The 13,558-nt window shown below is 43.5% G+C and overlaps 1 protein-coding gene across 7 annotated transcripts in view; it reads right to left on the bottom strand.

Moving 5' to 3' along the window:
- XPO1 (exportin 1) overlaps window positions 1–13,558 on the bottom strand; it is a 45,514-nt gene that overhangs the window by 19,502 nt on the left and 12,454 nt on the right. For all 7 annotated transcript variants that reach the window (XM_020815054.3, XM_020815052.3, XM_078382078.1 and 4 more), the window contains one exon: window positions 11,989–12,061. In XM_020815054.3, coding sequence (XP_020670713.2) covers window positions 11,989–12,061 — 73 coding nt within the window. The remainder of the gene's footprint in view (window positions 1–11,988; window positions 12,062–13,558) is intronic.

The raw sequence follows: 13,558 nt of genomic DNA, 5'->3' as shown, positions 1-13,558 counted from the left end.
TGCATTGAATAGGTTTCAATGCATTTCAATTGGGGAACCGTGTCACTTAGCGATGTTTCCTATGGCGATTTTCGCTTAAGGAGGGCAATCCGTTTCCATTGGAACAGATTATCTGGTTTTCAATGCATTTCTATGGGAAACTGTTTCGCTTAGTGATGAAACAGCTTAATAGCGATTTTTGGGAACCAATTATCATCGTTAATATACTCAAATATTTATGGAAACTTTTGACACAAACACATATTGTCCATTTCCTGTATAATTTGAGAATTACAGAATAAGAGAATTTCCTCTAATTACTGCTGAAATTCTACGGGTAGGGTGGGATCAAGGCCTGCATTCTGGAAGGTGGTCTGTGCTACATGTTTCTACTGCCTAGTGCAACCCTCTGGATGTGTTAAAAGTGCACAGTAAGACAATCAGAATGAGTTCCACGTTTACAGGTCAGTACTTAAATTTGGAATTTCAGTGGCTCAAATATAAAAATCATAAATATCCATAATATATACAAGATACATCTAGAAAGCTGCAGAGAAAGATGTCACTTAAATGACAAGGGATTAGAATACTATACGTAAGAAAAATCCCTTACTGATCAAATATTTAAATCCCTTACTGATCAAATATTTATCAATATCACAACCTTTTCACCAAAACTAGTCATTCAAGGTGTCTTGCTTTCTACTTCTTTTAAAAATAGCTTTAACTGTAGTGCGTTTTAGTGAAAAGATTCTGACATTCTTCGTACTTAAAATGGAAGTCTAGAAGTTGCACTGCAATAATCGCTGACAATGGCTAGCTAATAGGAAAAATACTGCTTTAAAATATGCTTGATTTATCTTTCTCATTCTATTCCATGTGATTTAAAAAGGCAATTTTTCAAAATCTAGACTTGTATCAATTGAGTGCTGTGAGACCCGAGGCGAGGCTATAGAGGCACTCTCTGGAGTGTCATCCTCATTTAAGAGAGGAGGCGGCTCAAACAGTGTCTACGACTATTCGCGTCACGATCAGACACCAGGGTGTCGATACCTGTGAGTTAGAACAGGATGTGAGGAAACTGTCAGTGGCCACTCAGACAGGGACAGAAAAGGCGGGAACCCGGGTGGAGGAGCGACCGTTGGTAGAGGCAGGGCATGGAGAGATAAAGGGGGAGAAAGACAAGATACCCAGGGGTTGGGAGTTAATCTGGGTAGAGGATCCCTGGACAGGGAGATGTGAAAAGGTCAGGGTGCTTCGGGAAGAGGCAGACTACCGAAGAAGAGGTTTACCCCCCAGACCATCTTATTGGGGTGAATCAGAAGCTAGAGAGTGGAGGAGGCGGTTGAGGGAGGAAAAGGAGAAGGTAGAGAGAGAAGAGAGGGAAAGGAGAGCATGGCGTCTGGAGGAGGTTCGCCGGAGGAGGTATTTACCGGACCCTGGGACCCCTATTCAGAGGGAGCCGGCCCCTTCGACCTGGAGAAGGGAGATGAGGAGACCTTACCCTTAATTGAGGTGGACATTGAAGCTAAAGGACCGGTAGAAGATAACCCGTTTTCTAAGGGACCTTGGTACGACCAGAGTTTCAACCCCTTTTTACAAGATGCATGGACGCCCTCGTTTGGCCCGTTAGCGGCAAGAGTAAAGACTACTGACAAGTTTAATGTTGACACTTCTTTATTTGACGTTTCAATAAACCCTAGTTCTGTTTTTCAAGAACACGCGCCTCCGGTGTTTGTGTCCGATAAGCCTGGGGTAACCATTGAACCCTCACAAGTGCCTAAAAATGCAACAGAAGTCATTTAAGAAACCTCTGCAATCATTTTAAACGAAATAAATATGAGAAATAACTTTACTGAAAGCTGCAAGTGGAAAATCCTAATTGTAAGTTGACTGTAGAAGTTAAATATACCCTTGACCTTTACTGAAGTTGATTTCCTAAAACTTCAAACTGTGTTTACAACAACTATGCAACCAGTTATATTATACAGTTAATTTTTACCACAAACTTGGACACAAGTCAAGTAAAATCCATTTATCCAAATACTATTTTTTTAAAAGAATGCATGTCATTTGACTAGCACAGCAAAAAATACAGAAGATGATTATAGTGAAGCTAAAATGTGGCCTTCTCTGTCAGAATTGTGAAAATATGGAGGATACAACAGAGGTGAGCAAAAAGGCTAGGACGCAAACTAAAGTTATCTAAAATGCTGCAGTATTCTTGTACACAACTATGATGGATGTGACTATTTTATTAAAATGCAAGAACCTGAAGGAAACGATGGAATTGATTAATGAACTGATAACACAATAACATTCCTCTATTTCATTTTAGTCTTTTATGAAACTTCGCAAGTGGACCTTTTCATGTTATCATTTCAAAGCTTGAAAGTTCATAAACAGCAAAGTAAAAGCATCAGTTAGGGTTAACCCGAACAAGGCCTCTAATTCCTGTCACTTATATCCAAACCTGAGACACTCCACTCAGTTTTGTCCTATTCCAAATTAACATCAAATATTTCAGAATTCAGCTGTATTTTAAATAATGTTCCTTACACCCACCCACAACACACTGTGGGTGATGCTGAATATATCAGCCGCTCATAAACAAGGCTGGCAAAGAGTAACTGAAAAGTTCACTGACTACTGAGATACCACAGAATCGGTCCCCCCCAGCACTCATCTGTCCGCCCGGTTATGCTGTCCAACACCAGGGTAGACTGGAAGGCCGGGGAGGGGGAGTAGCCATTGTCTACAAATCCATCTTGGAGGTTACTAGGCGCTCCTCAGTGGTAAAGCCGGGTCTTGAGGCCCTCCACGTGTCGGTTGGGGCCAGGGATGGTATTGGGATCTTGCTGGGTTACCGTGCTCCCCACGACCCAGCCATTTCCCTACCTGAGCTGGTGGACTTTGTCTCTGTGGCACTGTTGGGATCCCCAAAGCTATTGGTCTTGGGGGACTTCAATGTGTGTACGGGGGCAGAGTCTTCCGGACCAGCTCTTGAGTTCTTGGAGACCATGGCCTTCCTGAACATGTCCCAACATGTCAATGGCCCCACCCACGTGGGTGGCCACACACTTGATCTGGTTTTTTCCACCAGTGGGAGCGAGAGTGGTCCGATGGTGACTGACCTAGAGTCTGTACCCTTGTCATGGTTGGATCACCACCTAATAAAATGTACCCTCAAAATGACTCTCCCCCCTCGCAGGGAGCAGGGACCTATTGTCATGGTCCGCCCTCGAAGGCTACTGGATCCAGTTGGATTCCAGGACGCCATGAGAGGTGTTACGACTGACCTGGCTGGCGCTCCTGTCGAGGCTCTGGTTGACGGCTGGTTCGCCACTGTGGCTAGGGCTGTAGACACGATCGCTCCTAAACGCCCTCTCCAGTGCAGAGCCCGCCCGGCACCCTGGTTTAACCAGGATCTCCGGGCGTTGAAGCGGGTCAGGAGACGGCTAGAGCGCAAATGGAGAAAGGACCCGACGGATTATAATTGGATAGCTGTCAAGGTCACTACTAACCTTTACCTGGCTAAGTTAAAGGCTGCCAGTTGAGCATACTTCGCTAACCGGGTAAGTGAAGCGTCCAACCAGCAGGCGGAATTATTCCGTATAGTGCGCGACCTATCTGGAACTGGTCTGAGTGATGGGCCTCCTAGTTTTTCACCGGACCAGTTTGCAGCATTTTTTAAATCGAAAGTGGAGGCCATCCACCGGGACCTCTCTCCTTTTTTGAATACAGTGAGTCGAGCAGAGATGTCCAGCGCTCTGTCTTGCCTGGTGACTTTCGATTCCTTTCAGCCTGTCACGCCTGATTCTGCGGCCAAGGCGCTTGATCACTGTCGTGCCACCACCTCTTCCCTTGACCCTTGCCTGGCCTGGCTAATCAAAGCAGCCAGGCCTATAACAACGGAATTGGCCACTGTAATAATTAATGAGTCTCTCCTTGAGGGCAGGTTTCCATCTGCCCTCAAGGAGACACTCATTAGGCCCATCAGAAAGAAACCTAATTCGGCGGCAGATGAAATTGGCAACTATAGGCCCGTCGCCAATGTTTCTTTCTTAAGCAAAGTGGTTGAGAGGGTGGTGGCCGACTAGCTCCAGGCGCACTTGGACGAAACAGAGGCCCTGGATCCATTTCTGTCGGGCTTCAGGCCGCGCCATGGTACAGAAACAGCATCGGTCGCCCTGTGTGATGACCTGTTGGGGGAGGCTGACAGGGGCAAAGTGTCCCTGCTGGTCCTCCTCGACCTCTCAGCGGCCTTTGATACCATTGACCACTGTATCCTCCTGGGGAGGCTCTCCGAGCTGGGAATCAGCGGCCTGGCACTGGCCTGGCTCCGTTCCTTCTTGGAGGACCACCCCCAGAGAGTGCAGCTTGGAGAGAGTGCCTCGGCCCCGTGGAGTCTCAATTGCGGAGTCCCACAGGGGTCGATTATCTCCCCAATGCTGTTCAATATCTATATGAGGCCGCTGGGAGGGGTCATCCGGGGGTGTGGAGCTCGGTGTTATCAGTATGCTGATGATACTCAGATCTACATCTCCTTTCCATCTACAGCAGGAGATGCCGTTCTGTCCCTTCAGCGCTGCCTGGGGACCATACTGCAATGGATGCAGGAGAACGGGCTGAGGCTGAACCTGGACAAGACGGAGGTGCTAAGGGTGGGTGTCCCCACAGTGGGGGGTTTGGGAAACTCCCTCTCTTTTGGGGGGGTGACCCTCCCTGCCAAGGATGGGGTCCGCAGTTTGGGGATCCATCTGGACCCGGCGCTCACTATGGAATCCCAGGTGGCATCCGTGGTACGAACCGCCTTCTACCATGTTAGGCGGATAGCCCAGCTGCGGCCCTATCTCGATGTGGGGGCCCTCACTACCTTGGTACATGCGCTTGCAATTAACGATAATTGGAGCACAGATGTTAAAATAATGGACATTCACTGTTCTCCTGATTTGGAGTATTTGGCAGTGAAATGCCGCCCCTTTTACCTGCCTCGTGAGTTTAATGTTGTTATAATAACAGCAGTATATATACCTCCTGATGCTAACACAACCACAGCTTTGAGTTGTTTGTTAACTGCTATCAGCAAACAGCAGCAGGCCTACCCAGATGGAGTGCTGCTGGTAGCAGGTGATTTCAATCAAGCCAGTTGAAAGACCGTCCTCCCTAACTTTTATCAGTATGTGGACTGTCCCACTAGAGGGGAAAATACCTTGGATCAGGTATATAGTAACATCATACATGGATATAAGACGAAGCCATTGCCTAGCTTGGGACAGTCAGATAATATATCTCTTTTTTTGATTCCATCATACAGACCTCTTGTTAAAAGAATCAGACCATCAATTAGAGAAATACAAGTGTGGCCAGTGGATGCATCTGAGCAACTTCAAGATTGCTTTAGGAGCACTGATTGGGCACTGTTTGAGGAGGACAATGTTGATACTTATGCCTCGACAGTACTGTTTTATATCAAAAGCTGCATCAATGTTGTTACTACTACCAGACAAGTACGAGTGTTTTCTAATAACAAGCCTTGGCTAAATAGAGAAGTGCGCCTTTTATTAAAAGCCAGAAATGCTGCTTTTCATTCTGGTGATGAACTACAGTACAGAGAGGACAGAGCTAAACTGAAAAGGGGCATTAGGGATGCCAAAGCTATGTACAGCCAGAGAATTGAGCAACATCTTGAGAGTTCTGACACTCGTCTAGTATGGCACGGCCTAAGACAAATCACGGGGCAGAGTAACAAAAACAGTCTGTGTAGCAGCAGTGATTTTCTGGCTGAGCAGTTAAATCAATTTTTCAGCCGTTTTGAGGTGGAAACAGGAACAACCATTATTCCAGCACCTACTGTCTATAATACATCACTAGAATCTACCATCAACAGACAACCACTAGTACTGCAGATTTCAGATGTGAGACGCGCTTTCCAGAATATTAACGTTCGAAAGGCAGCTGGACCAGATGGAATCATGGGACGAGTTATTAGGGGCTGTGCTGCAGAATTAGCTGGAGTTTTTACGGATATTTTCAATCTATCCTTGTTGCAGTGTTCAGTCCCCACTTGCCTGAAGACATCTATTATAGTGCCAGTCCCCAAGCAGTCAGCTGTGGTATCTCTCAATGATTATAGACCAGTAGCTTTAACATCTGTTGTTATGAAATGTTTTGAGAGATTGGTGCTGGATTACATTAAAGCTAGTCTTCCACCTTCTTTGGACCCATGGCAATTTGCATACAGGAAAAATAGATCTACTGATGATGCTGTGTCCATTGTACTCCATACTGTATTGAGCCACTTAGAACAACAGGGAACTTATGCGAGGCTGTTGTTTGTGGATTATAGCTCTGCTTTTAATACCATTCTACCAAATAGGTTGTTTTTTAAAATGATCAACCTGGGATTACCTCAGGAGATCTGCATGTGGATAAAGGATTTTCTGACAGATAGGCCACAGTCAGTAAGGATGGGATCTCACCATTCTTCTACCCTGGTACTAAGTACAGGAGCTCCCCAGGGCTGTGTGCTAAGTCCCTTCCTCTATTCCCTGTACACACATGATTGCACCCCACTGTATAACACCAATGCAATTATTAAATTTGTGGATGATACGACAGTGGTGGGGCTCATAAATAAGAACAATGAGTCTGCTTATAGAAAGGAAGTACAAAGGTTGATAATTTGGTGTAAAGAAAATCATCTCACACTTAACATCAAAAAAACTAAAGAACTCATAATTGATTTTAGGAGGAAGAGAAATGTACATTTACCACTGTACATAAACGGTGAGGAAGTGGAGAGAGTTGGTAGTTTTAAATTTCTGGGTACTTACATCTCAGAGGACCTCTCATGGACTATAAATGCCAACATGCTAATGAAGAAGGCACAGAAGAGGCTGTATTTCCTGAGAATGCTCGGCAAGTTAAATTTATCTCAGCATTTACTTCTGTCATACTTCACAGTCCAACTAATTATTCACTACTGGTGGTCTTTAAGCTCATTATTAATTGCAGTTATAGCTCTGGGATAAAAACTATTGAGAAAACATGTGGTCCGAGTCTTAATTGTTCTATATCTTCTGCCAGACGGTAACAGTTCAAAAAAGTTATGAGCAGGATGGGAAGAGTCTCTCAGGATGCTATGTGATTTCCTTAGACAGTGGGATGTGAAGATGTCATCCAGGGTTGGTAGCTGGAGCCCGATGATATTCTGGGCAATTTTAATGGTTCTCTGTAGAGCTTTTTTGTCCGCTACAGAGCTACTCCCAAACCATGCCAGAATGCCATAGGTTAGGACACTCTCAATGGTGCTACGATAGTAGGACAGAAGTAAATGCTGTGATAAATTTAACTTCCCGAGCATTCTCAGGAAATACAGCCTCTTCTGCGCCTTCTTTATTAGCATGTTGGCATTTATAGTCCATGAGAGGTCCTCTGAGATGTAAGTACCCAGAAATTTAAAACTACCAACTCTCTCCACTTCCTCACCGTTTATGTACAGTGGTAAATGTACATTTCTCTTCCTCCTAAAATCAATTATGAGTTCTTTAGTTTTTTTTATGTTAAGTGTGAGATGATTTTCTTTACACCATAGTATCAATCTTTGTACTTCCTTTCTATAAGCAGACTCATTGTTCTTATTTATGAGTCCCACCACTCTCGTATCATCCGCAAATTTAATAATTGCATTGGTGTTATATAGTGGGGTGCAATCATGTGTGTACAGGGAATAAAGGAAGGGACTTAGCACGCAGCCCTGGGGAGATCCTGTACTTAGTACCAGGGTAGAAGAATGGTGGGATCCCATCCTTACTGACTGTGGCCTATCTGTCAGAAAATCCTTTATCCACATGCAGATCTCTTGAGGTAATCCCAGGTTGATCATTTTTAAAAACAACCTATTTGGTAGAATGGTTTTAAAAGCAGAGCTATAATCCACAAACAACAGCCTCGCACAAGTTCCCTGTTGTTCTAAGTGGCTCAATACAGTATGGAGTACGATGGACACAGCATCATCAGTAGATCTATTTCTCCTGTATGCAAATTGCCATGGATCCAAAGAAGGTGGAATAAGACCTAACCTGAAAATAAGCCCTAGTATGATTTTTCTGGATGCTCGTAATATAAGCCCTACCCCAAAAATAAGCTCCAGGTAAGTGAAACTCTGCCCTCCACCACTGTGTAGCAACCAGAAGATGACATGACTATATTTGGATAAATATAGCTTGTTGTACATGAAAATAATAAAACATCCCCTGAAAATAAGCCCTAATGCAATCTTTGAGCAAAAATTAATATAAGACCCTGTCTTAATTTCGAGGAAACATGATACATTAAGTAATAGATCAACAGATTAGTATAATATTTCAGTAAATATACTAGGACTAAGATCAGAAATAAATATGGGTAAGTAAAAACAGCAAAAACACTGGCATAAACTCTGTTAGAATCATCATCTCTCACCCAGATTGAATTCTTTTGATCCTATTTGACAACTGTCTAGGCTTAAATCAATAGTATGGTTGTGCTGAAAAATAGCAGAGTACATAAATGCTATGACAACCATAAGAACAAAACTTGACTAGCTTTAAGTGACTATTCAATTTCTCCTCCTACCTGTGTCCTGTATTCACACGGTGCTGTTACATGCAAATACATCACAAAAAGGTATTAATGAGCACTACCACTGTCCTAAACTTAGGCTCTTTATGGTGACTGTTTGGAACATTCCTGAAATAATCACTCAGGCCCCAACTCCCAGACTACTGCACCAAAGACTTCTGGGGAAGCAGGGCGGGGAGAGTGCTTCAGTCTAATGTCATCCAGTTCAGATCTTAGAAATACCATATTTTTCACTCCATAAGACACACCTCTCCACAAGAGGCACTTCATTTTTAGGGGAGGAAAACAGGAAAAAAATATTCTGGCAATTTCAGCCCGCTAGACCCACGGGGGAGGGGGGCCTCAGAAGGGTTCGAGAGTGCCTTCCAGGACCATTTGGAGGCTCCCCCCACACCCAAGGGGCCAGCAGGGTTGATACTGTCAGCTTCCAGGACTCTTCTGAGGCTTTCCAAACCTCCGAAGCGTCCTGGAAGGTTGCAATTTTGCCCTCGCTGGCCCCGCAGGGGTGGGGGGAGAGCCACCGAAGGGTCCTGGAAGGCACTCTTGGACCCTTTGGAGGCTCCCCTTGCCCCCCGTGGGGCAAAATCACCAGCTTTCAGGACCTTTCTGAGGCTTTCCAAGCCTCCAAAGTGTCCTGGAAAGTCGCAATTTCGCCCCCGCTGGCCCTGTGGGGGGGGGGGAGCCTCCGAAGGGTCCTCGAAGGCACTCTCCAACCCTTCCGAGGCTCCCCCCATCCCCCCACTGGACCCTGGGGAGCGCTGTTTTACAGTATTGGCTCCATAAGACACAGACACTTTCCCTCCCACTTTTTGGGGTGGAAAAGTGCATCTTATACAGATACGGCAATCTGTTAGGTGTAACAACATTGTGTGCAATATGTTACACCTGGGAATATGGCTTGAAAACAGAGCAAAAAGCTCTTCACATAAAGTTGTGCAGCAGACGTGATGACATCACCTGGCACCAGTAATAATTAAAACTAATTAAAAGTTTTTTATGCCTCCTTTTAGGTTCCCAAGACTGTCTAGGGCTCCTTTTTGCTCTAGGAAGGTTTTGCAGAGCCTTAGGAAAGAAAGAAGGTCTTTAAAAAAAAACACACCACTAGATATCTGCTATTAGTCCCAATTCTGGTAACGATGAAACAGCTGTGAACTCTGACTTTTAAAGGCACCCCTTCCTGTCCCAAGGCTCCAAAAGGCTACCCCAGGGGAAAAAGAGAGCCTTAGGAAGTCATGGAACGTTAAATGGGGGCTTATAAAGCTCATAATTAACTGTTACCAATGTCAAGTAAGGGCATTATCAGCTTTCACTGTACAAACATAATTTTGTCCATAATGTGACAACTATTAACATTGTTAAACTTTTGGTTTCAAAAATTAATATTCATGGCAGATTTTTAGAGGAACTGTTTTTCCATTTTAAAACAATCTATCAAATAAAATTTAAAAATAATATATTAATCATGCATTGTCATTGTATCTGAAGGACATATTTAAAACCTAGATACCACTTGGCTCAGGTTCAATATTCAATACCCTACTAATTTTACAAGAAAAAAATTGCTACCGTTTTTGCCAGCATACAGCACGACTTTTTTGGCCCCAAAAACACGCCTCCAAGTTGGGGGGGGTCGTCTTATACGCCGGGTGTGTGACGTGGGGCTGCGCCGGCAGGGGAGGAAGGCAGTGAGTCGGGCAGTCAGTCGGTCGGTCTGGACAGAGGGAGGGAAGCAGAGCCGGCCATGCTTGAATGGCCAGAGCCCGCCACCCCGCTGAGCCAGTTGCCTGCTCGCTCGCCCGCCCGCTGCCAGATAGCCGCTTCCCCTCTTCCTCCTCCTCCTTCACTGCCGCCTGCCCGGCCGCTTCCTCTCCTTCTCGCCCTCCTCGCAGCTGAGCCAGCTGCCTGCTTGCCCACACAGCACCAGAGAGCTGCTTCCCCTCTTCCTCCTCGCACTCTATATTTTGAGTGGAAATATTGGGGGGGGGGGGGGGGTCATCTTATACGCCCAGTCGTCTTGTACGCTGGCAAATACGGTAGGTATATTTTAGGTTTACAAATTCACTTCTATCTTTTGAAAAAACATTGAGACATTCAACTTACTATTTTGAATTGAGAATTAAAAGCTGAAAGCGGTGTCAAAAGAAGGTTTCAAACATAACTCTCCAGTTTACAGGACTGCCTTTAGAGCTCAACTCTATCCACTCAGTCTTCTGCTATATACAAACTCAGGTTTTATGAACAGTAATGCTAAATGATGCTCACCTCTGGCAGCTCTTCCTCTAACTTCCAGGGCTGGTATCCTACCAATCCCAGCTTCACTATTCTAGCTTTAAACAAATAAGCAACCAGTTTATGTACCCAAAGCCAACACTGTTCACAGTACAGCAGACTACACTTTGTACCAAACAAGTAGCTCTTGGAGTGGGACTTAAGTTAGTCCCACTTAGCAGTTGCTGTCAATTGCGTCCTCTCCTTAGGAACAGCCTTTCAGAATTACGCTCCAAATACCAAGTCTATTATCATTTTCACAAAAACCTTCCTTGTTTCAAAATACTATTTAACTCCATACAACTTTCCTACAGCTAACAGTTCATGATTCAGAAACTGTCCTTACTGAGGTCTTCAGTGCGTTGTCAAAACATGCAGCTCATCTTTATTATGGTCTGTTTTTATGTAGCTATTTATTTCCAAAAGCATCAATTTTTGTATTACCACCATAAATTTCTTTGTCAGTGCTAAGCAGCTGTCTAAACATTGTATGCTGTGATGAAGACAAGATATTTGCTCATACCATTAAGGGCAGAGTGGGGGGAAGCACAGAAGAGGGAGACTAACCATTATAGGTCTTTTGCCAAATGCAGCTGCTTTAAGTGTGGACCTGGGTTTGCCTATTAGAAACAAGCTAAGGAAGCATTGAGGTGGGGTGGGTGGGCAGAGACTGACTACATTACACTGTGTCAGTAAAAATCTAACCTCGATCAATAATTGTAAACCAGAACTAGTGCCAGAAACAAAGTTATTATTTGTCACAGAACACATGCTCCATGACAAATAACATTAGTAAAGAGATTATTGTTATAAGAAATAATTTTTCTACGGCAAAGAACTTCTTGAAATGCTAGCAGAAAATAGACTGGTCTTTAGCTCCTGTTTATCTAGGCAAATGGGAGAGACATCTCATTTTAAGGATGCCCTCCTTAACAAAAGGAACATGTCATGGTTAAGTGTCTAAAATTACATTTTGCATCATGTTAACCATGATACAACAGGAATTTAAGTAGCTGGAAAGACCAAGTATTCCTGTCAAAGAACTGAGTTATCAAAGGTCACAACATACTAGTCCGAAAGACTTTTACTGGGGGGAAAATCTAAACAAATCTCTACCTTCACACTGGTTTCTTGGCAGAATCTTCCATCTTGTTTTTATCACATTTTCCAAGATCTGCAGGCCGTAATACTGAAATTGGAAAAGTAAAATACGTGAATATGCTGAATGAGAAGTAACAGCCTTCAGGATTCTCATTCGAGCTGACATCATTCACACTTAACAACTAAGATTAAGTCGGTTAAACAAATAGCTATTCACCCCTTTACTGAGTTTTTCCCATGCACTTTCCTCATCTGCTATTCTAAAATCCTGCTGTTTGATCAGGACCACACCAGAAGGGGAACAAGAAAAAAAGATTTAGAGAGCCAAATAAATTGTCTGTAGGGGGCAAAAACAGCAGCCACATAAAAACACATAGCCTAAATGACTGCTTGTAAGTTCCACTACATAAATGAGTTTAGCAACTTGAGACACGCATGGGCTTCCTGACATTTTAGGTGTTAAGGACAGATCTTAACATTACAACCACTAACATGTTCTGAATGATGCAATTCCCATCATTTCTCTGGTGCGTTATTTAAAGAACAGGATAACTCAGGTTCATTTTATGGTACAATAGCCTCTCCCCTACAGCAACTTTATCTACTGTCTCAAGAGTAATTTTTGTGTTCAGCCAAAAGTTCACCATTCCCATATAAATACTGTAGATTATTTTTACCTTCCAGGTAAGCCTGCTATGGCATGGTTCAAGACAATACATTGTAGGAAATGAGAAACACTCTTCAACCCATTTTGTTCCTTTTATCTCCTGAAAATGAAAATGCCCAATACAAACTCTATGACACTTGTATCAAATCAAGGACATAATTTTAAAAAATGTAGCAGGAGAAGGACCAAAAAGGGTAAAATAAGTGCAGCATTCCCTTCAATCCGAAAGTAGTAGTAAAAGAAGGCAATACCTGAAAGGCAAATATTTCAGTAATAAGACGACTGGTCAAAATTTGACTGAGAATACAAGTTCATTCTTGAGATTGTTAGTGTCTATATAAAGTAGGGTTATTAGAATTTCAGCCAAAGGGATCATGTAAGCCTCATTTAAAATTCACTACAATACAGATTGTCCCAAAACTACATTCTACATTTCAACAGGTTTCTGAGACTCATTTTTCACTTTCCTCACAATTCTTCATACTCTTTAGACTTCTCACAGAAATCTGCACATTTAGAAAGACCCAGTCATTTCAGGCTAGTCTACTACCTCCTGAAGTAGAAGCTAGTAAGATAATTCATCTGAATTAGCTACACTAATTAGTTATATGTGACAAGTAGGAGAGGTCTACATCTGCAGCTGTATTTTTTGTTTGTTGTTTCTTCAGCGAGTCTCACTGCTGAAGTAAACAGCAACACTTAAAAGCGAACAGCAGGTTGCCTCCTCAGCAATGGGAACTGGTGCCAAACAAACAACAAGCAAAGCTCTAGTAGTGTGTAAGTTCTCTTCTCCCCAACCCCCCAAATGCACATAACTTCTTTGTATTGTGGCCTAAATCTCAACTGAACAAGAACTTCTCGTGAACAGAGGAAGCATTCATGGAGTACCTATGAATAAGTTCCCAACTGTTTGGCAGC

Source organism: Pogona vitticeps, chromosome 1, assembly GCF_051106095.1.
Source record: "Pogona vitticeps strain Pit_001003342236 chromosome 1, PviZW2.1, whole genome shotgun sequence".
In the NCBI taxonomy this organism is placed as follows: domain Eukaryota; kingdom Metazoa; phylum Chordata; class Lepidosauria; order Squamata; family Agamidae; genus Pogona; species Pogona vitticeps.
The sequence above is the reverse complement of the archived record's forward strand: the minus strand, read 5'-3'. Positions and strand labels throughout refer to the sequence as shown.